This window comes from Mugil cephalus, chromosome 10 (assembly GCF_022458985.1).
Source record: "Mugil cephalus isolate CIBA_MC_2020 chromosome 10, CIBA_Mcephalus_1.1, whole genome shotgun sequence".
NCBI classification, from domain to species: Eukaryota; Metazoa; Chordata; class Actinopteri; order Mugiliformes; family Mugilidae; genus Mugil; species Mugil cephalus.
In genome coordinates this window covers 18403421-18429888 of record NC_061779.1, presented here as the reverse complement: position 1 = coordinate 18429888, position 26468 = coordinate 18403421, and the positions used below count along the sequence as shown (strand labels likewise).

At 40.0% G+C, this 26468-nt stretch overlaps 5 protein-coding genes across 8 annotated transcripts; 2 read left to right on the top strand and 3 right to left on the bottom strand.

Moving 5' to 3' along the window:
- Positions 1-215: 215 nt before the first annotated feature.
- LOC125015238 (troponin I, slow skeletal muscle-like) lies at positions 216-6504 on the bottom strand. Of its 2 annotated transcripts, none has more exons than XM_047596944.1 (8): positions 5412-6504; positions 4376-4406; positions 4242-4245; positions 4070-4111; positions 3739-3870; positions 3518-3607; positions 793-966; positions 216-692 (listed from the first exon to the last, which is right to left on the bottom strand). In XM_047596944.1, exons 2-8 carry the CDS (start codon positions 4384-4386, stop codon positions 606-608), a joined length of 540 nt encoding a protein of 179 aa, XP_047452900.1. In that variant the 5' UTR covers positions 4387-4406; positions 5412-6504; the 3' UTR covers positions 216-605. The 2 variants fall into 2 exon arrangements, with proteins under 2 accessions (XP_047452900.1, XP_047452901.1); XM_047596945.1 differs by having other exon boundaries at positions 4238-4245; positions 5412-6502.
- A 428-nt stretch (positions 6505-6932) lies between these two features.
- On the bottom strand, positions 6933-9558 carry tnni4b.2 (troponin I4b, tandem duplicate 2). Its single transcript, XM_047596943.1, has 8 exons — positions 9390-9558; positions 8670-8693; positions 8530-8533; positions 8387-8428; positions 8164-8295; positions 7879-7968; positions 7447-7620; positions 6933-7290 (listed from the first exon to the last, which is right to left on the bottom strand). Exons 2-8 carry the CDS (start codon positions 8678-8680, stop codon positions 7204-7206), a joined length of 540 nt encoding a protein of 179 aa, XP_047452899.1. The 5' UTR covers positions 8681-8693; positions 9390-9558; the 3' UTR covers positions 6933-7203.
- Positions 9559-9706: 148 nt separating this feature from the next.
- Positions 9707-12897, bottom strand: LOC125015240 (troponin I, slow skeletal muscle-like). The gene is made up of 8 exons (XM_047596946.1): positions 12654-12897; positions 11239-11267; positions 11038-11041; positions 10885-10926; positions 10656-10787; positions 10487-10576; positions 10229-10399; positions 9707-10141 (listed from the first exon to the last, which is right to left on the bottom strand). The coding sequence occupies exons 2-8, from the start codon at positions 11247-11249 to the stop codon at positions 10055-10057; spliced, it is 537 nt and encodes a 178-aa protein (XP_047452902.1). The 5' UTR covers positions 11250-11267; positions 12654-12897; the 3' UTR covers positions 9707-10054.
- LOC125015234 (interleukin-17 receptor A) lies at positions 10308-19227 on the top strand. Of its 2 annotated transcripts, XM_047596938.1 has the most exons (12): positions 10308-10441; positions 15464-15497; positions 15596-15617; positions 15957-16094; positions 16227-16351; positions 16445-16565; positions 16663-16710; positions 16791-16945; positions 17031-17105; positions 17196-17265; positions 17430-17522; positions 17602-19227. In XM_047596938.1, exons 5-12 carry the CDS (start codon positions 16328-16330, stop codon positions 18540-18542), a joined length of 1527 nt encoding a protein of 508 aa, XP_047452894.1. In that variant the 5' UTR covers positions 10308-10441; positions 15464-15497; positions 15596-15617; positions 15957-16094; positions 16227-16327; the 3' UTR covers positions 18543-19227. The 2 variants fall into 2 exon arrangements, with proteins under 2 accessions (XP_047452894.1, XP_047452892.1); XM_047596936.1 differs by lacking the exons at positions 10308-10441; positions 15464-15497; positions 15596-15617 and having other exon boundaries at positions 15841-16094.
- Positions 19228-19509: 282 nt separating this feature from the next.
- On the top strand, positions 19510-26458 carry zgc:136858 (uncharacterized protein LOC678543 homolog). 2 transcript variants are annotated; one of them, XM_047596934.1, is made up of 19 exons: positions 19520-20178; positions 20760-20855; positions 20959-21073; positions 21172-21346; positions 21462-21573; positions 21911-22017; positions 22285-22411; positions 22605-22725; positions 22999-23084; positions 23391-23527; positions 23636-23695; positions 23786-23849; positions 23957-24051; positions 24148-24276; positions 24958-25072; positions 25161-25298; positions 25456-25622; positions 25706-25788; positions 25985-26458. In XM_047596934.1, the coding sequence occupies exons 2-19, from the start codon at positions 20777-20779 to the stop codon at positions 26178-26180; spliced, it is 2106 nt and encodes a 701-aa protein (XP_047452890.1). In that variant the 5' UTR covers positions 19520-20178; positions 20760-20776; the 3' UTR covers positions 26181-26458. The 2 variants fall into 2 exon arrangements, with proteins under 2 accessions (XP_047452891.1, XP_047452890.1); XM_047596935.1 differs by lacking the exons at positions 25706-25788; positions 25985-26458 and having other exon boundaries at positions 19510-20178; positions 25380-25621.
- The last annotated feature ends 10 nt before the right edge of the window (positions 26459-26468 follow it).

Sequence of the window (26468 nt, the reverse complement as noted above, 5' to 3'; positions counted from 1 at the left end):
GGGACTGTCCACCTGTGACATTTTCTTAGCTCCTCTGTTTGCCTCCTAAGCAGGAGAGGGTAAAGAACTTCAGACTGTTATTAAGGTTTCATTATGAGCTGAATTAAAGCTGACCCCAAATGCAGCCCAAAGTGATAATGATGTTGAGAGTTAATGAAAAACCTAAACCAAATGTGAATGTAACAATAACTTAAACAAAGACAGAAGTCGTAACGTTTCATTTTTAGAAATACCTTTAATAACCAATACATTTTAATGGCTTGGAAATAATGGGCAGTTTATCGCAAGAGATGACTAACAAGCAGTTGTTTATGACTAACAATATTTCTCTACAGTCAACACACTGTATTGTTGCGTCTCAGTATATTGAGACGCCTTGAAAGAATGATGCTGCCATCACAAGGCTGCAGAGGGGAAGTGCTGCAAACGTACTCATCCACACACCAAATGTTTAATAAATAAGTTAAGATACGCCGGAATCCCAACACCTGTCTTCTTTCAGTGAAGGATGGCTTTCCAAGATTGACTTTCAATTCATAAATCCATATAATTTAGGTGAGAAAGTAAGCAATGGCAAGAACTGATTTGAAAGTGAAGTAATTTCTTCATTTGGAGGTGTCAAACAGCTTCTTCCTGCCCTCCATACCAGACATGGACTCCACGTTCTTACGCCAGTCAGTGACCTCCTCCTTCTGTTATAGAAATAGTACGTCATTGATAAAATATTGAAGTGGACAAAAATAATCGCTACTTGAAGGTGTATGAGCCTGCAAAAGAAAACTATAGCTTTACCTTTTCTTCCTCCTTTTTGACCGTTTTGAGGTTGGCCTTGAAGTCGATGGACTCTTTATGCTTGGAGCCCAGCAGAACGCTCAGCATGGCCTCAGCTGAGATCTTCACTCTCTTCAGGGTCGGCTTCTTGAACTTACTCTGAATCTCTATGATCTTCAGGTTCATGTTCTCAATCTGGACAGGGGGAAGTGAAAGAACGGAGTGCCTTGGTAAGTCAGTTGGACATATAAGGGTAGTTTAGCCTCACAGCTATTATTTAACATGAATACAATGCTTAAGAAAGCTCAGAAGTATTACAGTGTTCACTTATATGGCCACAGGTGTATATAATCAAGCACCTAGGTATGCAGACTGCTTCTACAAACATTTGTGAAAGAATGTGTCGCTCTCAGGAGCCCAGTGAATTCCATCGTGGCACTGTAATAGGATGCCATTGCCACCTGTGCAACAAATCCATTTGTGAAATTTCCTCACTAAGTATTCCACAGTCAGCGGTAATATAACAAAGTTGAAGCGACTTGGAACGACAGCAACTCAGCCACGAAGTGTCATGGCCACGTAAAAGTGACAGAGCGGCGTCGGCGAATGCTGAGGAGCATAGTGCACAGAGGTTACCAACTTTCTGTAGTCAGTCACTACAGACCTCCAAACTTCATGTGGCCTTCAGATTAGTGTAGAGAGCTTCATGGGATGGGTTTCCCTGTCCGAGCAGCTGCATCCAAGCCAAACATCACCAAGTGAAATGCAAAGTGTCGGAAGCAGTGGTGTAAAGCACGCTGCCACTGGACCCTAGAGCAGTGGAGACGTTCTATGGAGTGACGAATCAAGTTCCTCCATCTGGGAGTGTCATGGCTGAATCTGTGTGAGGCACTTTGGCGTTGAAGAACTTGACTTGGCCTGCACATGAACTGACATCAAACCTAAAGAACACCTTTGGGATAAATTAGATGAAGACTGCCAGCCAGGAACTTCTCGTCCAACATCAGTGTCTGAACTCACAAATGTTCTTCTGGAAGAATGGCCAATTATTCCCATAAACACACTCCTAAACCTTGTGGACAGCCTTCCCAGAAGAGTTGAAGCTGTTATAGCTGCAAAGGGTGGGTCGACGTCATATTAAACCCTATGGATTAAGAATGGGATGTCACTTAAGTCCGTATGCGTGTAAAGGTGATCAAATCAGGTGATTAACACTTAATATACTGACCCTCACCAGTTCACACGTCATTTTCCCTATATTGGGTTTTATAAACATGGGAGGTGTCATGGGTTTTTATAAACATGGGATTTATTAGTATCTCTACTTGTGAGTCTCTACTTGAATCATTTAAAGTTCAAATGATTGTTTGGATTATGAGGTCAGTCAATTACATTATTATATAAAATTTTAAAAAACGAATCAAGGCCAATACAGTTAGGAAGGAGGTCCGTAATGTCAGGAGATAGAGAAAATTTGTGTTTTTAAAATTGTTGGAATCTCACATACTAAATTTGAAGTTACTGTGTACTCGTGCTTACACCATTGAACTTTGAAATAGCAGTGTATATAAAACACAACTTTAATTAGGAGTCAGTTTACTCAGATCCTCATAAATATAAAGGCTCTGGAAAGGGCAGTTAAATGGACATTGAAGACTGAAACCCTACAGTACTAGTACTACAAAACAAATATTGATCACAAATAATAAGCACATATTAGTGTATTTACTTTAATTACCAGAGTTGCATAAATAAAATATGCAGAGAAAACAAGTTTAATTGCTACTTTCACGGATTAATCAGTGGTTAGGAAGTCTTGTCAGTTTTATTGGTAGTGAACCTCATGATTGCGCAGCGCCCCATTTTTGGTATATAGCCAATACCAATCCGTGGTATTATTTGTCTAGCCCTAATACGGAATATAAATGTCATCGTCTGGGATTTTGTTTTTCATTAAATATGTGCAATAATTATTTGGCACCAAACAACTATGCTGTCAATAATTTAGCATTGTGTGGCATCTTGGTTTAGCCCTGTTCAATAACTCATACAGAGAATGTGAGTTAGAGCAGGTTGTTTACTCACAGTCAACTTTTTAATTTACTCCAAGTGTTCTGTCTCTATTTCGTTACATGACAAAGTCAGAGTATATATTTAAAGCAGCCATAACTGATGTTTTACAACGACAGTTAATCAAATGAAAGTATGAAAATATTGTGGCCTTGCTCGTAGTTACAGAGAATTATTGACTGAATGTGTTGCTCCCCTCAGCTACACAGAGCTTAGTGATGAGTTTCAGCTCTTTGTTTAAATCACTATGACAAAGGGGCGTTGTCAGCTGATGCAGTCAGAAATGTTCTCAAAGTCAGAGGAAAAATAGAGTCAATATTGGACTTATTGTTTCATATAGTTAATATTAAGCTGTTCCCAGTAGGTCGGTGTGCGTGATTGTTGACTAAAGTCAATCAATGAGCTGTGTATTTTTGTGTCCCGGTCTCTCTTGCCAATGAGATCCTGATCTCAATACAATTTTTCATTGAATAAATGAGAACAACAACTTGAAATTACAAGAAAAACAGTCCCTCTGCCCGATTCTGATATCTTACTATGTGGTTATATCCTGCCACATGGGGGCAGTATGTATTCATGTATTGTTTTCATTTTCTTTTGACCCTGTTTTCCCAGGCAGATGCAGTAACAAATATTTACATGTACATATATTTTAAGTTATTTTTGAGCAGCTCACCTCCTTGTCATTTTTGGTAACTTTGAGGCCGATATCATAACGCTCGTCATCCACAACATCAATCTTCTGGTGCAGATCTCTGCATAGGTCCTGCAAATAAGACACCCTCTAGTGGTATTGGAATAATGTACTGATCCAAACAGAAAGAGCTGTGAGAGAGAAAGATAAAAAAACAAACAAACAAAAAAAAAACAAGCAAAAAACAATTTGAAGTAAAATACCTGCAGCTCCTTCAAAGACAAACCAGACATATTTAGAGGAGGAACTCTTTCTGCCAGAGCAGCTTCTCTTTCCTTTATCTTCTGCTCAGTTTCCTCCTGCAGCATCTGAGCAGCGACTGCCAAGAGTCTAATCTAGAGGGGAAAAGGGTCACATAGATGGCAATAGATTTAAAGCAAATTTATACAAGCATGTGTCACTATTAAAAGGCCGTATAGATAGATAGATAGATAGATAGATAGATAGATAGATAGATAGATAGATAGATAGATAGATAGATAGATAGATTTTACACATCAATTTATGCTGTCTTCTAACTTATGAAAAACTTACTTTGAGCCCCAGCCTCCGAGAGGAGGAGATCTTGGATTTTTTCTATAAATTAACATACAATGAACACATTTAATATTCTTAATATATATATGTGACAGTGCATAAACAGATTAATACAAGGTTTGAAACAACAGTTGTTAAACATATTGATAAATGTATGTTAAATACTCACAGGTCTGTTGGAGCATTAATAAAAAGGAGAAAATACATTTTTACTAATTGAATCTCAACACATAGTTTTACAGTATATTTTCTGATGCTTTGTAACGAACACATTAAAATTAAACCAAAAGTGATAATACTTACCCATCAGCCATGGTTGTCTTAAAATCCCGCACTAGAATCCAAAAGAAAGATCCGTTAATAATTATAATAATTGTAACCCTCAATTATCCCTCAATGGGGAAGTTTGTTCCTGCTGTCTGACCCATCCATTCGTTCACACAGTAGTGTGTTCTGTGGGAGCAGTGGGCTGCAGTCTCTAGGGACTGCACCCGGGGAGCAATTTGGGGTTTGGATGCTGGCACCACGGTCATGGACACGTTGGGAGGCAAACCTGGGACCCTTTGGTTGTGTCTCCATCCACAGCTCCCCAATGGTCGATCATTTGACGCAACATGCACGCTAATTTCCCTGCTCCTTTAACACCTGTTCGCTTGAGCAGCATGCTGATGACTGATCGTCTCTCTACTCGACGGGCCAAAATATCTTAGCTACCCAAAACATTCAGTTGTCCATTAAAGCTCGCTAGGTTTATTTTTTGTTTGACTAAAATGTCTAAAGGTTAAAAGTTTGTGGTTCTGTCATAATTAGCATTTTGTTTTCGTTATTGTACTTTGCTTGCTTGTTATTTCAGTCGTCCTTATAAGTTATATATATAATCAAAGAATAATACAGATATGATATAAAAATACATTACAATTTCAAATGCATATTAAGTCAAAATTCCATTAAATGCATGGTAAATCTTTCTCAAGTACTAAGAAGACAAATTACTTTCAAAACATTTCGTATGTGTCATGTTTCAAAGAGCCGAGGACGTGCATGTGTTAAAATAACTGATGAGAGTTTCTGCATAGGTGATGAAAAAAGGTGAATGAGCAGATAATTTGCAGGCATGTAAGATGGCAACGTTCAACTTGCTGCTAATGTTAAGCAATGACAATATCCCAGTAAAGCAAACAAAGGAAAAACAAGGCACTAATGTGAATCTGAGATATTAGTAGTTAATTGTTAAGATTTGTTTTCCTAAACATAATAAAAAAAACTAATAAAGCAGAATTAAGCATCAGAATAAGTCAGTCCAAACCAAATATCTATCAGAATATCAGGATATCCGTACCTGCTGTTCCTTGAGACCAACTTCAAACCTGCGTGTGTGAGGAGTGGCACCGTCAGCTTTCTGAAAGACTGTGGAGAAAAATCAATCAGATTTATGGTGCCCTTGCTAAACGTGAATGCCTCACTAAAATAGTCACTGTGCCACTGGTTCTGTCCACTCTCCGCCAGCTGTGACATTTACAATTGCGCATAGCATCGCCACAATATTCGAAGAGGAGAAGCGGTAATAAAACTTCATTTATAGGTTTGGTGATTTGGGCGTCTTACAAGGTTTCTGTAACACCTGTTAGTGGAAGTAACAGTGAGACTTTAAAGAGGTGGCTGAACCCCCGCCATCGGTCATTGTTCACATTTGACCACAGCCTGCTCGCCAAAGTTTGGAGCAAGACGCTAAGGAGACCAACAAACATGTGCCATCTATATATATACTTTTATCTGTCAACATCTAATAATGTCTCTAGGTTATGGAGGTTTTTAGTTCCGATTCCCACACCCGTCCCTAGTTTTCGTGACTGTAAGTCGACCACTAAAAGTACAATATTCAGCATATACTATCTTAGCTGTATGTACATCTCTATTCCTCTACATGTGTGTGATGACAGACTATTGTCGCAGGGCCACATTGGAAATAAGAACAAAGTTAAAGGTTAGTCCGGTTTTACTTAGGGGAGTGGAGAAACAAGGACAGGTGTGTATCGGGGCTACCAGATGTCAGCCCGTGTGGTAACCGATAGTCAAATGGCTGATACTCATGAACTCACATAAGGACAGCTAGGCAGAAAACAATCAACAAGAATAGAATAGTGAAGAAAAGGGGCTCACAGGTCAAGTATTATTTTAGGATGCGCATAAGAGACTTTCACTCGGTAGTATAAAATGAGTCTTATTGCCCATGGTGTCACTCATGATGACCTTTCTTCCTACATTCACTTCCAATGCAGGACGTTGTGCGTCCTAGATGCAACAAGGTGGAAACTATGGGTGTAGAATTTTGGCTGATAGATAGGACAAATCAAAGTTATAAGCAGCAGTCTGGAGTTTGCGCACGTCACAACTATTTAACACCTTATTAAGTGTTATTATAATCTCTCCCCGCACCATTAACGTATTTTCCACAATCACGAGGTTTTCCCTATAATTGCTGTAGCTATACCGTAGTTGTCTTGCGAGATAATTACATTCTTCTCACAGTACAAAAGCTGTCCAAAATATGAAAACGGTTTTATATGAATTTGCTCTGATATCTGACCTTGTCACCAGTAGTGATCGTGGCGACTGACACTCTGACTGCTCCCACATTGCTTTAAGTGAAAGCCTTTTGGAGCCCAGTTTCCACGTTGGGTTTCATGTTACATGCGCTTTGATTTGAAAAGATGATTTGATAACTTTGTTCTCAGCTGTTGTTGCTGACAAGTGCTGGAACCTTTTCTACCATCTGGTTTATTTTTGTGCTCCCAGGCTAATGTCAAGGAGTGACTCGGGTCATAAAGTGAGTATGGAAAATGAAAAAAAGCAGTGAGAGTGTCAGTCAGACGTTTTTATTAACAAGGTGTTTTTCAGACATTGTGCCAACAGCATAAAACACAGTGTAACTTTAATGCAAAATATATAATCACATTCCTGCCAACTTATGTTTGCATGTTGTATTTTGGTAAGTCCGTACCCACACCCTCACACTCTCCAACATAGAGATCGTGCTTCGTAATTGTGTGCGGTGACGTTACCTCTTTTCCTCTTCACTCTCCTCCCCTCTAAAACAGCATTCAGACTTAAAAGTGTCCGGAAATATGAATCTACTGTCCAGCATTAAACAGCTTCTTCCTGCCCTCCATACCAGACATGGCCTCCACGTTCTTACGCCAGTCAGTCACTTCCTCTTTCTGTTCATAGGGTAGAAAAATACTCATTAATTTCAAAATAACACCAACATATCACCCACATACAGTACTGTACCATAATTCAAATCAAATAAAGAGTCAAGCTGTAAACCAACTCATTAAAAATAAATCTGTCTACCTCCATAGTTGAACACTCACCTTCTCATCCTCTTTCTTCACAGTCTTCAGGTTGGCCTTGAAGTCCACAGACTCTTTGACCTTAGCGCCCAACAGAGCTCCAAGCATGGCGTCGGCTGAGATCTTCACCCTCTTGAGAGCAGGTCTCTTCATCTTCCCCTTCAGCTCAAAGATCTTTGCGGACAGGTTTTCAATCTGAAGGAAACAATAAAAAAAAATGGATGATTAGGTTTAGGCTGGCCACCAATTTAAAATAATCAAGTTCAGTCGGCTAAAAACTGTTGTTAAATAACTAAAACCACACAGAGTAATCCTAAATGTTGATGGCAGAGCATCTTTATTCTTCTACGTTTGCTGCTTTTTGCGTCCAGTAAGAACAGCTCGTGCTAAATCAAGACATTCATAAAAATCAACACATCCACATGTAACTCAAAAATATGAATGGCTACGCACCTCCTTGTCGTTTTTGATCACCTTCGCTTCAATGTCATAGCGCTCTTCATCTGCCACATCAATCTTATGGTGCAGCTCTTTGCACAGAGTCTGCAGAAACAAAGAGAATGATACCGGCTTTACAAAGCAAGGGTATGAGGACCTTGTAGTCGAGACACTTATCCTCGAATGCACCTGCTGTACGTCAGTACCATGTATGCAGGACATTTATTGCGTATACGTGCAGTAGATGGGTACGTATGTATATATATGTGTGGAACATTTCATGCAGTGACTTGCACATACCTGAATGTCCTGCAGGGACAAACCAGACAGCTGAAGTGGAGGGACTCTTTCCCCCAGAGTAGTTTCTTTCTCCAGCCTCTTTTCCTCTTTCTCTTTCTCCAACATCCCAGCTGCTATTTTAAGCAGCTTGGTCTGAATGACAAAAGAAATGATGAAATTTCTCACACTGGCGGTTTTGTAATTTCAATCTTATCAGCTGTCGTGAAGCCAAAGGCGACAGTACCTTGAGAGCCAGTCTGCGAGATGCAGAGATCTTTGATTTTCTCTGCAAATAAACAGTATACATACATGAGTTGGAGTGCAAACATGTGAAAAAGAATTGCTTTTTAGGTGAGCTGTTGTAAATGAATTATACGAATAGCTTACCGGCCTGTGGTGGTTAATTTGACATGGAAAAGGAGGAGAAATAAAATTAAAATTAGTGCTGACATATTAAATATCTGAGGAATTTTTCTGATTATAAAAATATCAATTAAGATAATTTGAAAAAAAAAAAAATCACTTACGCTTCCGACATTGTTGTTTTTTGTCTGTAAAAAAATGGACTCGTTTATTCTTAAATCAGAAAAGTGCATTACTACTAGAAGCAGTAAAATCATTACAAGATGCAGTATAGACACTCAGCTCTTCACTTCAAGCATAGTGTTTATTCACTTCTTGATGACAGAGCCAAGTTTGAGTCATGCAGACCTTGGAACGGTAACATACCGCCAATAAGCCTTTTAAATTAGCAGCACTGTCTGCTTGAGTGCTACACATACTTTGGATCATGTTTCCTTTTTTGATCTTAATGGGAGTTAATCCACTTTTAAGACAGCCAAACCAGAAGCAAACTCGTCATTAGTTATTGCAGAATAAGATGAAGATATATGATAGAACACGGCACTTGTTAAGATAGTGGAAAATGTATATGCAGTAGTTACTACTCGGATAGTGACTGGCTGAAGGGCACTTTAAAATAATTTGAACTGGTTCAAACATGTACATCAATTCTCAGATTATATTCATTCTCTATTCTCAATCTACAATATATGTAGTATTTATTATACATTCTAGCTTCTCTAAAATATATAATAGTATAGTATTTATACACACTAAAAAAATGCTTTCTCTTTTCCTTTGGCGGTGCATGTGTCAGAATCTAATAAGACACTCGTTTAATTACATCACATCAATGCAGTTGGTGGAAGACCATGTCCATGAAATATCCTTAAACCGACACATACCTTTTATCTCTGCAGAAAAACCCAGCTGATGTGATCAGTCTCTGTCTTTAAATGACAAGAAGAAAACTCATGTCACATTTTATGTGTGCTTTTTGCCTTCTGTGAGTGGCCAACTAAAATAGCCTCCTCTGTACTGACAGCCAGTGTATTGTATATCACTGTATAACACTTGTACATGGCATCGCCTGGTACCACCTTTAACAGAATACTAAACAATGAGAGTTATCATCATTAGTTTTCACTACAGGGTCACTGGAAGAAGATCAGAGTTATATATTAAACGTGGGAATATGTTTTAAAAGCAGACAAATCAGAAATATGGCCATAGTTGTTTAATCAGCATCACATGTATTACATACAGTAGGACAGTGCCATCATCTGTGTAATACAGATACTGCAAAGGCACGAAGCTTATCAGCACTCTCTTTAGCACAACTTCAACAAGTAAAGAATACAGTATTTTATACAGTGCAGTAGTATTTTTTACATACAAGTTTCGATTAGGTCATGATAAGTATAGTAAAGAGTTTAATCTCAGTTTAATTCCCACCTGAAATGGAAACCTTCTTAAATTTAATAATTCTGAAACATGTTAAACAAAGGGATTTAATTTAAAAAATAAAACAACGTTAAACCTTGCTTCAAGTGAACATGTGAACATTTTCTTATTGTCCAGCATTAAACAGCTTCTTCCTGCCCTCCATGCCAGACATGGCCTCCACGTTCTTACGCCAGTCTGTTACTTCTTCCCTCTGTAATAAAAACATGAAGTACATTGCACCGTTTAGTAACTACTTTATAATGTGTTTTCTGTACGTGCGGGCATTTGACAATTTTACCTTTTCCTCATCTTTCTTCACTGTCTTCAGGTTGGCCTTGAAATCAGCCTTCATGAGTTTGGAGGTGTCGGTGTATGCACCCAGCATGTCGTCTGCTGATTTCTTCACCCTCTTCAAGTTAGGCCTCTTCACTCCCTTCAGCTCATTGATCTTCAGATTCAGAGTCTCGATCTGTTCCACAAAAATCACGTGTTGAAGACAAGCTCCTGACAGGTCAGTAACTCTATCAAGTTTCTTTCTTTTTTTTTTCTTTTTTACCTCTTTCTGATTTTTGGCCACTTTGACCTCCATATCATAACGCGCTTCATCAACAACATCAATCTTGCGATGTAGTTCTTTGCAAAGGTCCTGAAATGTACAGAAAGAACGTGGTCAAAATGATTTCACATAACAGTTAATGAATCAGCGTGGTTTGGTGTGACGGTACCTGGAGCTCCTGGACTGACAGACCCGATAACTTCAGCGGAGGAAAGCTTTCGCTCACGACTCTTTCTTTCTCATGTTTTTTGGCCTCAATCTCGGCAACCAGCATAGACGCTGCTTTCTTCAGCAGTTTGGACTGAAAAGTAGTAAGGCCTTAATGAAGCCCCCGATAAACACCGAAGCACAGGATTGTTTCGGACTACATGCGGATCGTATGTGAGCTTGCGACCTACCTTCAGAAGCAGCCGGCGTGTTGCTGAATATTTTGGTTTTCTCTGTGACAAAAAAAAAGCAGATTTTTTTACAAAATTACATTTTTATACTGATCTAAGTGTAGGTAATAAATGACATTTGAAATGTGAATATGTCACAAAGCTTCGACTCACCGGTCTTCATCGTCATGTAAAATAAAGCAGAGCAACAAAACAATATTTTCTGTTAATTAGGGTTCAATGGGACGGAACTGAAAAGGCTTCAAAAACAAGTGAAAAGATGGACGCTGTCAAATGTACATTCAGTGGCTCCTCCTTTTTTGTCTTTTTGGTACTTTTTAATATTTAAAATACTTTATGAGGCTAAGTACTCACCCCTCAGACATGACTGCAGCTTGTAGTACCTTTGGAATAAGGAACATTTTGTTATTCAAGTTTGTCTCATAACACATCCTGCATCACACAGAATACTAAGCTTACTATAAACTAATATTCAAGCTAATATTGCAAATTTTTGTCTGAAAAATGTGGAGGATTTGCTACTTTTCTTTGTCATATCTGAGTGTTAACGTCATGTTGTGGGGTTTGGAACGTCTGAACGATAACCTGAAGTCATGTTAACTATATTTCTGACATATAAAGTATTAATAGATTGGTTGTAATATATAACAGCAATTTGTTTCTGCGCAGTCATTCTCTGCAGTTAATATGACTGATGAATCTAGTTAGTTCCTTGTAAATAGACTTATTTAGCATGATAGGGGCTTTCGGATACATTTCGGTTTTCTTCCAGGTATTTTGTCTGTTGTTAAAAAGGACTGACACGGAGCCTGGTGCACGGCTATATTTGGCCACATTGCCCCCGTGCAGCTGCTGTGGCCTTGATAATGCATGAGAGAGCCAAGCCACACAAAGCTTTGGTAACCAAGAAAGGAAAAGAAATTTGGAGACGCTGCATGCATTAAAAAAACACACACACAACTCTAAATCCAGATCCTGTAGGATTCCTATCGTTGCTCATTTCCTTTCCTTTTTAACTGAATTCTATCATCCACACATAAAGTTAGCCGACTGAAATGAAAATGAACGGGACTTCACGATGAGTAGATTTGCTATATTAAATCTGTCTTCCATGTCTCCCTGTTTGTGTCTTTATATCATTTGCTTTGAAGCCCTGAGACTACACTGCTACATTATTCCGGGTGCTCTGCGTTAACAAACAGATGAAGCTGCCAGAGGAGAACAAAACACTCGTGTGCTTCTTACCACTATTTAAATTAAGCCACGCTGACAGAGGGCAAAAGTCAAAGCAAATAAGCAAAGCAGCCCTCCACCCAGCAGGTCGCCAGTTCATACGAGCAGACAGTCATCACTTATCACATCAGCTTTTTGATCCCAAAGATACACAGATAGGTCAGGCGTACTGTTACCTGAGCCACCACAGCAGGCAGTTAAAACCTCAGATTACATTTTATCACTTAGAGTAACTACAGATAATCAAGACGCTTGAAGTGTCCGGGAAGTTTTGCCAGACTGCCATGTTCACAAAGTTGCTTTAAGGCCGCGACAAAAGTAACCACATTGTTAGGATTCCCTCGCATAAATACCGGCTGCAGCGTCTGTGTCAAAGACGAACTCGACTCGACCGCTGTTAAACACAGGTACTTAGATTCCTGAGCTGTTGTCGCAGCAGGAGAAAGGGATCCACTAAATGCCTTAACCTTGTAATGTCACGTTAAATAATCCCGTTGTCATTTAACAGAGCATATTGATGATAGTGTTAAACTTACCTCGAAGATGAGAGGAGATTAGATGGGGCAGCGATGGGTGAGGAACAGGAAAAGCGCTTTATGGTTAATATTGAAAGATATATGTATTCAAAGTATCATGTGAATGGCTCACTAAAATAGTCTCACTGTCCACCTGACAATTGCTACATCATAATGGACAATTCCTTTTTGATTGCCCTCAACCGGTGACCCATTTTTTCATGTGATTGCATTGCGCAAGACCACACCTCACATGTCCCGCTCCTAACTGACAGCTGATCTGTTCTCTCTGCAGATGACAGACGCTGTGCTTTTTACATGTCTGCTATTGTGTGGGTGCTGGCAGATAGCATCAAAGTCCTGTTGTTTTAAAGGTGACTTTTAGTGTTTTTAGCTCAATAACCCACGTTGACAGGCTGAAGTTTGTGTTGAGAATGTAGTTTTATTCTCTCTAAAACTGGATGTTGTAATGCACATGGTATGTTTTTGATCTAAATGTGGTCGCTAGCAGACTGACATCAGCGTGGACAACAATGGGTTAAATATCAGAGGCTCACCAAAGTCAGCAGCATGCGTGGAAATGCATTTCTGTACAGAAAGTCATGTCAAGTTGACACATTCATGCTGGTAACTGCCCTTCGTATGACGAGGACTGTTTAACAGTTAAAAGTGTAATTATGGAGTTTAATGCAACCCTAGTTTGATATAAGGTGAAATTCTATATCAACCAAACCTACTGTAATTTGCATCATAACCATCTATAACTACAAATCATGTTTCTTCTGGGTTAGAATGAGCACTTAATGTCAGCACAGGGCGCAGGTCCTCCTCCGTGGAGTCATCTGTGTTTCTACGTAAACCTAGAGCAGACAAACCATAAACTGTCTCTATAAATGATCCTGAACTTTTATATTGAAGTCACTGTAGGTTCCTCCACACTGGTCATTTTAATGCATGGTTTATGACATTATGAAACATTGTAATGCAGTTACAGAGTAACAACTATAATATATATAATATGTACTAGTAACTAGTAAATGCAACTATCATGGTTGTGAAACACCAAGCCGACAGTCGACTATTTTCTGGTGACAGGGTTTGGGGGAGTGTACACGGCTCCAGTCAGCTATGTTGGCAGTCAGCATATCAAATTGGCACAAAGTAGCAAACAAAATAACAAAGTTTAAAGGTCACACATAAGGTTTTTTTCCCATGTATGTATGTAATATTAACGTCAGATCATCTAGAATTAATAGACTGTAAACCAAGTGATGAGCGTGATTCAAGGGAGACCGTTTCTGTACAATGTTTGTGGCTCTTTCTAGCTTCCTAGCCTCCCAACTTAGAGTAGCTCTTCTGGTTATCTGCCACACAGGCACAGAACGTACTGTGTGTGCCAATGGGACTATTGGCTATAGTCTTTGCAGTGGGTTCAAGTGCAAGTTTTTGGCCCAGACACAGCTGACCTTCACTGCTGTTTTTCAATGTCGGTTTGGTGTGTTTGTTTCTTAAAGTATCTGTAACTCTGTATATTTAATAATCAAATGCTTAGTGACAAATAGCTTCACATGTGACAGTGTTTACAGTAATTTGCTTCCACAAATCATGAGCAGATACATTTATGAGCATTATATTTAAATGGAGTTACACACAAACAGTTATATCTCATTACAGCTTAATTACACTATTATTATGGTGTTTGTGATAAATGCTTCATTGAGAATGTATTTTCTCTACAGTATGAGTACTGGCATCGATCCTGTTGTTAGGATCCTAAAGACAGCCATTGTCACGTCACAACCGAGAGCCTCAGCACTGAATGAAAGTGTATTTTTAAATCTGGATCGAGGAGCCACTCGGGCCTCTGAATCATAACTGCCATGACACCACTCTCACGCAGAGGGGAGGTCAGACACAATCTCTGCAGTCTATTCCTGTCAGATTTCGTTGGCATATGACTACCTGTCTCTTTGTTGGTTTTAGTGTTATGTAAACTGATACAGTTGTGCTCAGTGTCCAGTAGGAGACAATGCAACAGGGATTAACATGGGTGGGTAGCCGTGGGTTTGGTTCTTAAAGTTCCTGGCTGTCTTTTGGCTTTGCATGGTGATCCTCTGAACTCAGATTCTGTTCTGTTCAAAGTGTGTTTTTGTACATGTGTCTGGGGCTGATACAGGATGTGGAAAGTCATGCAAATTAACCGTAACTGCCAACATTATGCGCCTTTCTCTCTAACAAATCCCAACCACCTGTCTGTCATGTCATCTGTCATGTGTGCACTTTGTTTTCGTTATAATGCTGAACTCCCTTTTTGTAACGGGATGAACTGTCTGGACAGTATTTAATGGTAAACCCATTTCCACTGTTTAAAGATGATTCTTTGACCATTGCTGCCCCCTAGTGACGAATGTTTTCAGTTCATGTCGTCACTGTACACTGTAGAGTGAAACAGAATATATGTCTACACACTGACTGCAGTCAGGACATTTCTGTGTCTTCATTGTCCCAGTCATGTATAAAACCAGCAATACAGATCATGATGTGTTGCAGCCTATACAGTGTCTTCCATTATGTGTGAAAGTTCAAACCACCTTTGATGAACGCCTCCTTCCTGTGTGTTCAGATGTCAGCGCCTGATAAAAAAGGAAACGAATTTGCTGAAATCGTGTCACACTGATCTTTCTCTGCGCTTTGAACTCTCCAGAATGAGTCCATTACTGTTCATTTGACTCTTGTTTTTATTGAGAAGATCCATGACCTCATAACAGAATGATTGCTTTCTCTATTTTCTGCCTTTGCTTGATTGCTGGACACACAACATCCCCTCTTAGGATTCTTGACAACCGCAAGGACTGCCTGCAACCGGTGAGGTTTTAATTATTTCATATCTCTATATACAGGCGCCAAGTTAGTTGATGGGGATTCACAGTGTGAACTTAATGTATTTTGTCGTGGTTTTCCAGGGTCTTCCCCACTGCAAAATTCGTAAGTATCTCAAATCATTTGAGTTAATAATGTCACTACAATGCTGCAGCTGGTAAAGTGGCAAATTTTAATTGCTGGCTAGATTTGGAATTTTCCCAGGGACTTAATAAATTCTTAACCTATAATAACACATCATACTATGTATTATTTATATATACTGTATATTGTTTTACTTGAAATGCAGCTATTAAGCCAGATAAATGTAGCAGAATAAAAAGTACAATCAAGAAAATTACTGCAAGAGTGGATTCCTTTGCTGCACGTTATTACTTATGATTCATTTTACTTATGAAATGTTTTTGAAATATAATAATGTGAAAGACTTTTCTTAAATGTCAGTCAACTGCTCGGACGAACGCATAGTTGCAAGCAATGTACTTTCTCCAACCGGCCCAGACTGGGGTCCTGAGAGTGTCGGTGTGGACAAACAAGGTCTCCTTCCTGTTGTGAATGTGGGATGGCACATAAGATCTGATGGTGAGTAATGTTAAAATCTCCAGTTTTGTTACCAAAATGGTGCATCCAAGTTTGAATAGAAATGTGTCAATTATGCACAAAGCGTTAGAGATGCCAATCTTCTAAAATATGTGTTTTTCTGTCTGCCCACAGCGTCCATCCGTTCCCTTGATGCATCAGAGATACGTATTGTGGATGAAAGTGCGAATCAAAGTCTGTGTGTGCAGTTTCAGTATTCTTGCAGTTTTCCACGAATGCAAAATCCAAACTCTAACAGGGTAAGTCACTTGTTTACATCTGCGATTTAAGTGCTAACTAGTTCACACAGCATATATATAAAATGTTTAGTCATCTTGGTTTTTCTTTATTAGTGGACATTTTCCTTGGATGAAGTTGTGGTGGAGCCTGGGCATACTTACATGGTGTCAGTTGTTAATTTGCCAGAACCTGAGTTTGGAGATAACAGAATTAGAAAGCAAATTACCGTCCCTGGTGAGTTAGATCCAAATCTGTTAAAGCATGTTGAGACTTGAGTCTTAAAATGTTCTAATCATCTTATTTTTTTTTTAATCTTTGCCATCACGGTCAGGATGTTTTGACAGAAGAATTCAAATGGCGCAAATGTGCCTGGAAAATGGTAACGTACATTCTTTGCTTCTCTTGAGATTTAATTGAGCAAAATCCAGAAATGGGACAATTATGTTTTGACGATTTCAGGAAGCCTGTGGGATCCCAACATGTCTGCCGCTGTGTTGGCTGACGACAAATCTAAAGTGTCCATTGTTGTGGATTTTGAGACAGCACAGTATTCAGAGAGATACCAAGTTTCCATCATGAACAATGGCGTCCTTTACTCAAAGAATGTCTCAAAGGTAATTACACCCGTCGCAGCAGCTTTTCACCGTGTCGATGATGACAGAAGTAACCGTGGCTGTTTTTGTTTCATGAAACAAACAGGAAAACAGAACATCGCTGAACGTCACATTGGAGTTTGAATTATGGCAGCTCCCACAGTGTGAAACACTTATAATGGTGAGTTGGAGTTTTTTTTAAATGCATCAAAGTAATCTTCCTTTTTGTGGTAAAAGGTCAAGATCTCATCTTTCTCCGCTTGTTTCAAAGATCAAGCCATTTTTTATACGATGCAAAAATGACTGTGGGAGCGTCAGGAAAAGAGTTATGTACTGCTTTAGTAAGTACAACTTCTTAATAATCACATGGCAAAACATAAATTAGCGGTTGTCAGTATATTTGGGCTGAAGATCTTTAAACTAAATAGGCTTAAGTGTTGTATTACCTTTAAACTTAAAGAGTAATATGTTTATTCAGTTGTATTGTGCGTGTCCTATTTTTCAGATTATCCACGGACTTGGGTTATAAAGGTCGTTATGGGAATGCTTGCCATCGGTGGTTGTCTTGTGTATTTCATGTGGAGCACATATCACAAAGGTTAGTCTTCTTAAGAATTGACTTTATTGACTATAACACGCAGCTCGACTTGATTAATAATTATAGATTTATTTCCCAGATCCGCTGGACACATCTTCACCTGCTGCCAAGGAACAACCAGAGGTGTTCCAGGTCCAAGAGAGGAGACGCGTCCTCATCATCTACTCCCTCGACCATCCTTTATACAAAGACATTGTTCTCAAGCTTTGTGCCTTCCTGGCAACCAAGTGTGGTACTGAAGTGGTCCTGGATCTGCTGGACTCCACCCGGCTGGCGGTGCTAGGAGGCATCCAGTGGCTGGACTGGCACAAAGAGCAAATAGAGAACTCGTCAGATAAGATACTAATCCTGTGCTCACGGGGAGTGCAAGCCAAATGGAGAGCCATGTGCAGCGACAGGCCGATTTTCCTGAAAGAGGACGCCCTTTCACCTGTAGGCGACATGCTCACCCCGTCCCTAAGCCTCATGGTCCCACATTTTATCCGGTCTGCATCATTTAAAAAGTACATCGTGGCTTACTTCGACGATGTTTGTTCTGAGGAGGACATCCCTTCACCTTTCAACATCACGGTACGATATAAGCTGATGAAACAGTTCGAGGAGGTCTTTTTCAGAATCCTGGACACGGAAAAGCAGGAACCAGGCAGAGTGAAGCAGATCGAAGGGCTTTTAGAGGACAAATACCACCAGTGTCCCTCGGGCAGAGCCCTGCACGATGCTATAGAGGCTTTCCGTGATTATCAGCTGGAGCATCCACGGTGGTTTGAAGAGGAATTACTGGAAAGCTCCGAGTTGGAGCTTGAGGAGACTTCAGATGAAATGTATCCATACCCAAAAGCCATCACCAACACAATCACGTACTCTGGGCTTGACTCAGAAGTCGTTGGTCATGTGAAGAAGCAAGAAAGAGAAGTCACCATAAACAAAACAAACCTTTACATGGCTGAAAAGCTTCACATATGCTCCACAACCGTGTTCAAACCTCTTATCGAGAGAGCGGGTTTAACAGAATATTATTAGTTCAACCTAGCATTGGTTATGTAGGAGAGAGACAGAAAAGACAGAGAAACATGTCCATCCACACGCAAACATAAAGCTGATATCCACAATATGTGGACATTTTGCACCCAAATACGTGTCTTAAGTTTTGTTCTGCAGTGTTTTTGCTCTTTTGCCACATCATCCTTTGCTTTTTCCCTGAGACAATTACAAAGAAGTCCAGAGATCTGTGGTTGATGCTTGTGGCCTGTGTAAACAGTGCTCGGGTCAAAGTTCAGCCTTCTGGGCAAAGTTTGTAGGATTTTTGTTTCAGAGAAGGTAAGCACAAAAACGGTCTGTGGAGCTGCTGCTTTTTATAAAGAACTGACCAAATATAAAATGCTTTTATTTAGTAAAATCATGGACAAATATGATATAATGTGATTTAGTGTAGTGTGTTTATGGTGATATACTACAGATGTTCTTTCTAATTGTCTTTGTTTTGGAAATGTTTTCAGATTATTCTGTTCTAATTGTATGCATGTGTTTATATTGATGCCGTATATGTCTAATTCTCGCTGGGATTTTGGTTATTTTGATTATAGATCAGGGCTGGGCAATTCATTTTTTACAGGGGGCCGCATGAAAAATCTGAACTGTGTTGGAGGGCCAAACCAAACGATAACTTGAACGTTATTCTGCTCAATATTATTTTTTTCCCATTGTAAAAAGCAGTAAATTATATATGTTGATAAGCTGCTACTGGTAATCAGAAACATAAGAATATTCTGTAAATAGAGTTTTGGTGTAGGTTGAAGAGGAAAATGAAACACAATCGATCTGTAGTTTTGGATATAATGTTGGAAACTTTGTCCTTTTTGGAAAACTTCGGTGGATCATATAGCTACATGAATTATTTTCTGTATCTCAATAAATCTCAATAAATGTTTAACCCTTTAAAACCTGAATGTCCGTCTGCCCACAAAGAGAAGCTTGCTGTATTTGAATTACCGTAATCCCCGATGGACAATATCCAAGTTGCGCTTTCTAGAAAAAAAATGCTGCCATTACAGTAATGATGACGCACCGCTGCTGTCGGCTGCAGGTTGAAGAGCAAGGATCGCGGAGCACCAGGAAGAGAGAGTTGTTTGGAGGAATTTGTTGGTAAAAACAAAGTTAGTTATACCCTGACGAACTAATAGTGCCATGACGTAAACAACACATCATGGCTCAAAATAAAAGCAACACAGTCGTATTGCATGCACAGTTCATCTGTGCTCATGACTGACGTACCGCGGGCGGACGGGAATGCCCAAAGGGCCGTATGCGGCCCGCGGGCCGTGAAATGCCCAGGTCCGTTATAGATGAAAGACAGATTTGTACTGAGTTGCACACGGCTGCCTAAAATGTTTTGCTTATTGTTAAAACAAATTCATTACTGAAAGTGTAATACATGTCAGCTAACAGCCTTTAGCGCATTAATGCAGTGGAGCTGGAGACAAATACGAGTCCCCTCCCCTGGAATTTGGGGTGTCAGTGTGCGAGAGCGGCCTCAAAAGGGGGAGAGGGTGGTGGGAATTTGACCCAACTAAGTGGGGCAAAGAAAATCCTTACAATGGCTGAATGGGAGTTGCGCCTTGTAGAAGCAGAAAGTGCACTGCTTGAGAACCTATATGAGGTAAAGTCGCTCATTGTTTTTAATTCTGTTTTCTTTTAGTTTCGTTTGTGAGGTATTGAAGTTAGGAGCACTTTCACCCCAAATCTTTTCAACCAAATAAATATGTTTGTTGTGACAACATCAAGAAAATAATACTCATGAGCATTTGTGTTTGCATTTTATTTTGAAGACCGGAGACGCCTGAGCTGACGTGATGTCCGTATTTCAATTTTATGCCGTGAGGCTGTAATGATTAAATGGAAAGGCGACAGCTCTTGTTTGTTATTTTTCAGGTTTACTCTTAAGCATAGACTGAACTGTAGTTTACTAGCAACTAGTAATTTCTCTCTCAATGCCTCCCCCCCTTTTTATGTCACTTTTTTGTTTTGAATTTACTATTATAATGTCATTTGAACAAGTTACGAGGTAGTTTTGCAAATAACTTTCCGCATCATTCTGAGCCTCCTGGAGCAGGCACCACTGTGATTGATATAGTAGCATCAGGCGGCGCCAGATAAAAACTATTGATTCACTCAGGTTGATTGAAAGAGGGGGCTCAGCCAGCAGCGCTTTATTCTCACTGAACATCTTCATGTTATCAGAGTCGCCCGAAAAAAGAATGATCACACTGAAAAGAGCCTCTGCACTCATCCTGAGAAGAGGAGTCACAACTTACCAGAGGACTTTATGTAGAAAAGGTATCTCTATTCTCATATTATGTTTCTAACAATACGAATAATGCACACACAGTTCAAAACAGACTGATGATAATAGCAAGGACTGTTACTTCTTCTCTCTCAGATGGTCTCTTCAGAGTTCACCCATCTGTGTCGCAGGCCTTGGCAGAAAACAAACCAGTGGTTGCACTCGAGAGCACTATAATCACACATGGCATGCCCTATCCACACAACCTGAGGTGCCATGGACGACCTTCAAACGTCAACTCAGTCTGATACCAGAAGGTAATATTTGCATTAACAGCTGATAATGAACTTCATTAATGTACTCACACAGTACGGCAAAGGAGGTGGAGGCCATCGTGCGAGCTGAGGGAGCCACTCCAGCCACGGTCGGCGTGATAGATGGTGAAGTCCGCGTTGGGCTGTCACCAGAGGAGCTGGACCACCTTGCCCAGTGCAAGAGCTCCCTGAAGGTGTCACGACGCGACCTGCCCTATGTCATCAGCAAAGTGAGACGGCAGCAAAACAATCTGGGATCACTTCCGCTTTAATTACCCGCATCTGTTTTAGTCATCGCGGTGTTTTAAGAGCAGTCGTGTACTGTATGTGTGTGCGTTATCTCAGGGCCTCTCTGGAGGAACAACGGTGTCGGGAACTATGATCGCAGCACACAGAGCTGGGATCCCTGTCTTTGTCACGGGAGGCATTGGAGGAGTTCACAGAGACGGAGAGAACAGTGAGCTCATCCTCATCTATTGATCTCTCAACAGGGATTGGATTGTTTTTATTTCCTTTAATAAATAGCCCTGCTTGGAGGGAGTCAATCCGTCATCAGCAATTAAATGTAAGTTGGATCCGATTATAAAGGAAGAAACCTCCATCCACCAACCATACATACATCAACCTCATTAACAAAAATGAGGTTGACGTATGTACAACACAGAAGTGCACATAACTATCAAGATATTACTAAAGAATTGTTATTACAAATAAGTTGTAATCACATTAAAACTCTAGCTACACAAAGGCTTGCCACCTCCATGTTAGAGTTGATTCAATGGTCATCCCTGCAGGTCTGGACATCAGCGCAGATCTGACAGAGCTCGGCAGGACTCCCATCGCTGTGGTTTCTGCTGGGGTCAAGTCTATTCTAGACATAGGTCGCACCCTGGAGTTCCTTGTAAGAAAATATACACAATTTCTCATAAAATATTCACAATTGGTGATACGGTGAAATGGCATTTAAAACATGTATCAGCAGTCTTTGCATCATAATGGTTGACATGCTGATAGAAGGATGTATTTACTCTCCTATCACATATCTATATAAAATACAGATTCCAGTATTTTGTATTTTCCTGTTTCTTTTATCCTAATGACCTACAAATTCTGTTTCCGTTGTTCCAAACGTACCCTACAGGTGATTATCCTTTCTGTCTGTAAACAGGAGACACAAGGTGTCTGTGTAGCCACGTATGGAGCGTCCAAGAATTTTCCAGCTTTCTTCTCTCCCCAAAGTGGATTCGCTTCTGCGTACAACGTCTGCGACCCCGAAGAAGCCGCAAAACTAATTGGTACATCACAGCTGTGTATCCTGAGCGGTGGCTTCTTCACACTCAGAGGCCAAGACTCACGACCAAACACCGTTGACTTTTGCCAAGCTCAGACTGAAGAACGTGTCAAAGTCTTGATTTCCATTGTACATCTGTTTCGTGTTTTTTATTTTTGAATTAAGCCATGTGTGTTGTTGTTTTTTTTGTAATTCAGAGAGTACTTTGACCCTTGGTCTTCAAAGTGGTGTCCTGTTAGCAGTGCCCATCCCTGAGGAGCAAGCAGCAGCAGGTCGGCAGATAGAGGAAGCCATACAGGCGGCAGTGACAGAGGCGAGGTACAGAAACTCTTCATTCATGGTACTATGTGATTTAATTCAAGTGCATGATCTGTTGTTTTCTGAATAAGCACATTTTGATTTGAGAGCAATGACATCAGAGGAAAATGTCTGTCTTTTTTTGTCTTTTTTTTTTATTTGGTGAAAAGCTTTTTGTAGTACAAAGAAAAAAGCAATAAGAACCGTCCTGAACGTGCCCGCTCTTGTTTGATTTTGGTCTGGTCTGGACATCTGTTCATCACTTTCTTTCTGTTCTTGTTTTGATTTCCCCAGTGATAAAGGTGTCACAGGAAGAGATGTGACACCATTCATTCTTCAGAAGGTCAATGAGCTGACTCAAGGAAAGTCCCTCCAGGCCAGTATCCTTTGATAAAATGAGAAATTGCCCAGTGAACATGATCATATCAACTGGTCTGGGGAAAGAAAGTGAAAAGGAACAAAGAATATTTATAGGCCTATATATCAATACCAGTACACCAGCCTACAATATTGTTAGACTCATGGCATTATTACCTAAGTCATATTTGAACATTTTTGGGAAACGAGAAAAAACATGTTTTTTTAGGAAGCACAACTGTATTTTTATCGTTATTGGAACATTATGTCATAAAATGACTTCATACTAACGATATGTTACAACTCCACTGCCCTTAACTTGCTTCAAGACATTGCTCTCATTCACAACAACGCTAAAGTTGGCAGTCAGATTGCCTGTGCACTGTCAAAGCAGAAGAATGAGAGAATATTAAAAAGCAGATCTCATCCTCCTGGAAAACTCTCAGCGGACTCACAACCAGATATTGTGAGTACTAACACATATGGGTTTTTTTTTTTTTTATGAAATACCGAAACAGTCAAAGTCAAATATTTAAACAGAAGATCTCATAAGACATAAGATATTCTTCTGCAGATCGTTGTGGGAGGAACAAATGTTGATTTTATCGCCAAAGGAAAAACAAAAACGCTCCACGTGAGTTTCACTTACGACGCACATTTCTTCACAGCACTGCAGAACAGATGAACCCGCCTGACTCCTGATAATATTTGTGGTCTCTTTCAGTTTGGACATACCAACCCAGGAAGTGTCTGTCAGTCCTTCGGTGGTGTGGGACGGAACATCGCTGGTTGGTTTTGTTAATCTGACTCTGTTCGTGCACATGTTTTTTATCAGTGGTTAGTTGCTTTTTAGCTGGTGGCCTCTCATCAACAATGTTGGGTGCTTTCCTCCAAGACTCTCTGAGTAGATTACGACAGACGCCTCTGTTCATCTCAGCTGTTGGAACTGATACAAACAGCGATGCAGTGTTGAACTACTGTAAACATATGGTATGTGGACATAAACAGCAGGTTATTAATGATCAGGCTCAAACTCGTGTTACATAAACATGAAGGAACTCTTTTTTTTTTGTATAATTTTGCAAGAACACAAGTGCTGTGGCCAGACTAGAGGATCAAAGCACAGCCACCTACTGTGCTGTTATCACTGAGAGCGGAGAACTGAGCCTCGGACTGGGGGACATGGACATTCATCGTCACATCACGGAGCATTACGTGAGCGCTACTGATAGAAATGCATTGGTAGCCAGAAAAGTCCCCGATTTATTTCTCAGAACTCATAACGCATTCACTGTGTGAAGTTAAAATCCTCACAGTTTTTACCTTATTAAACCCAAATGCAGTTCATGATGTCGTGGTAACTCAGAATTAACTGAGCATGTAGAACTCTCCATTGTTAGTGGCTACATCTACAGTTCATATGCTGGATTTAATTGGTATACACAAACACAGAAGCTCAGGTTTCAGGCAATGATATTAATTGAAAAAAGACCCATTAGGTCAGACAACCAGATCAGCAGCTCCCATATATAATAATAAAAACCTACTGTGTAATGTAACATAAAATGTATTACTCCAGTATTTTTACGTTACATGGAGTTCAAACAATTAGTCACTCCATACTTCAATGCTACAACCTTTATAGGAATAAGGGTAATTATACAAACTGTATGTGATGCACGTGCACACACTGAATTCAAATAACCGTAGTTATTTTACAGAAATAAAAGGAAAATGTTTTATATTTCTTTATGTTTCCTCTACAAGTTCCTGAATTTCTTGTTCTATTTTGCGGTTTGATTTTTTAGTCGACCTGTGAAGAGCCTTTGTGAAAGCTGCTATGAAATGAACTTAACTCACTACTTGCCCGTTCCCCCTTTAAATGTCTGTTTCTAGGTGTCACAGTTTGAGAAGCAGCTCTCATCCGCCACTCTCGTGTGTCTCGATGGAAACATCCCCGTCTCCACCATCAACTATGTTTGTTCTGTTGCCAAAAACCACAACGTAAATGGTAAAGCATGGGGAGACGGTCTGTAAATAATGTGGAGGGACTGCATTGATCGTTGATGTTAATGCATTGCTGTATATGTGTGTCACAGTGTGGTATGAACCGACGAGTGTAGAAAAGGTAGGTAAGCCTTTCTTGTCAGACGCCTGGAAGTCTCTATCCTATTCATCCCCAAACCTGGCAGAGTTGTGCACTATGAATAAAACGCTGGGCATCAAGACACCTGAAGGTAAACTCCTTCACGAGTAGTTAATAGATAGAGATATATTTATCCCAAAGGACTTCTTTTTACTTTGTCATCTTGTCAAAGACACATTCGCACCCACAATTGTTGCAAGATTGCAAGGCTGTGATGGCAGCTGAGGATGTGGTTAATTTTGTGGCAGTGCTGCCAAGCACTCTTGATGAGATGCTGCGCGTTGCTGTGACTCTCTCACGCCCCCTCCTGGAGCATCTTCATTGCCTGGTGGTGACTCTTGGCGCTGACGGTGTGTTGCTGTGCGGCGAGCACGACGCAGGCACAGTCAGCCTGCAGCCAAGAAAACAAAAGAAGGTGAGGACTCTGTTTGTGTAGACTGATAATGACGGTGTTGTCTTTGACCATAATAAAGGACGTGTTTTTACCTCCGTTCGCAGAAGAGACAGCTTTGTGCTCTACACTACCCAGCGCTGGCTGTAACTCCAGAGGAGACAATGAATGTGTCAGGAGCAGGAGATAGGTGCTGAAAGTTTACTTGACCTACTTTCTCTTCCTGATCCTTATTTTAATTACTTTTTCCAAACTTCCTCTGTTGTAGTTTAATCCGCATTTCATTTTCCATGACCTCTTTCAGTCCCTCTTTCTGGCATTTTTTTTCACTCACAAAATCACATGTAAACATTCAAACTAAAGACACATCCCCGTTCTGGTTGCAGTCTTGCAGGTGCCTTAATGGCAGGGATTCTCCAGGGGAAAGACACGGACAGCTGCGTTCGAATGGGACTCTTAGCTGCGAAGACGTCTCTGGCATCGCCACATCCTATTTCCCCAACACTGACTTTAGACTCTGTGGATCCCCACAAAATCCAGACTCAGACCTGGCCCAGACCACGCTTTATGTGGATAGAATGAAATTTAAATATTTGCCTTTTGTTTGACTTTCAACTATTTGATGATTTTCAGATTTGACATTTGTGATTTGATCCTGTGTAATATTTTGTCTAAATAAATGAAACTTAAAGTTATGACATATTTCACAATCCCATTAAATCCAATTTTATTTGATGTTTTATATTATTCTATAGCAATTGATTTCTTGGCGAAATACACAAAGTGGCCTTGTCTTGAATGTTATTTGACATAGTAACTCAAATCCTTGTAAATAAAGAAAGTAAAATTACAAATTCTAAGGCACTGCGG

Coding starts and splice junctions, on each gene's coding strand:
- tnni4b.2 (XM_047596943.1), bottom strand. Junction 7,621..7,878: donor TGATCAAAAACGACAAGGAG/GTGCGTAGCCAT, acceptor TGTTTCCTTCAG/ATTGAAAACCTGTCCGCAAA. Junction 7,291..7,446: donor TGAAGAAAGAGGATGAGAAG/GTGAGTGTTCAA, acceptor CCCTATGAACAG/AAAGAGGAAGTGACTGACTG.
- zgc:136858 (XM_047596934.1), top strand. CDS start 20,777: ATGATCACACTGAAAAGAGCCTCTGCACTCATCCTGAGAAGAGGAGTC. Junction 22,018..22,284: donor GTCGCACCCTGGAGTTCCTT/GTAAGAAAATAT, acceptor GTCTGTAAACAG/GAGACACAAGGTGTCTGTGT. Junction 23,696..23,785: donor GAAAAACAAAAACGCTCCAC/GTGAGTTTCACT, acceptor GGTCTCTTTCAG/TTTGGACATACCAACCCAGG.
- LOC125015238 (XM_047596944.1), bottom strand. Junction 3,871..4,069: donor CTCGGAGGCTGGGGCTCAAA/GTAAGTTTTTCA, acceptor TTTCCCCTCTAG/ATTAGACTCTTGGCAGTCGC. Junction 967..3,517: donor TTACCAAAAATGACAAGGAG/GTGAGCTGCTCA, acceptor CCCCCTGTCCAG/ATTGAGAACATGAACCTGAA.
- LOC125015234 (XM_047596936.1), top strand. CDS start 15,950: ATGTCAGTCAACTGCTCGGACGAACGCATAGTTGCAAGCAATGTACTT. Junction 16,711..16,790: donor GCAAATGTGCCTGGAAAATG/GTAACGTACATT, acceptor TGACGATTTCAG/GAAGCCTGTGGGATCCCAAC. Junction 16,946..17,030: donor ACTCAAAGAATGTCTCAAAG/GTAATTACACCC, acceptor TGAAACAAACAG/GAAAACAGAACATCGCTGAA.
- LOC125015240 (XM_047596946.1), bottom strand. Junction 10,788..10,884: donor CACGCCGGCTGCTTCTGAAG/GTAGGTCGCAAG, acceptor ACTACTTTTCAG/TCCAAACTGCTGAAGAAAGC. Junction 10,142..10,228: donor TGAAGAAAGATGAGGAAAAG/GTAAAATTGTCA, acceptor TTTTTATTACAG/AGGGAAGAAGTAACAGACTG.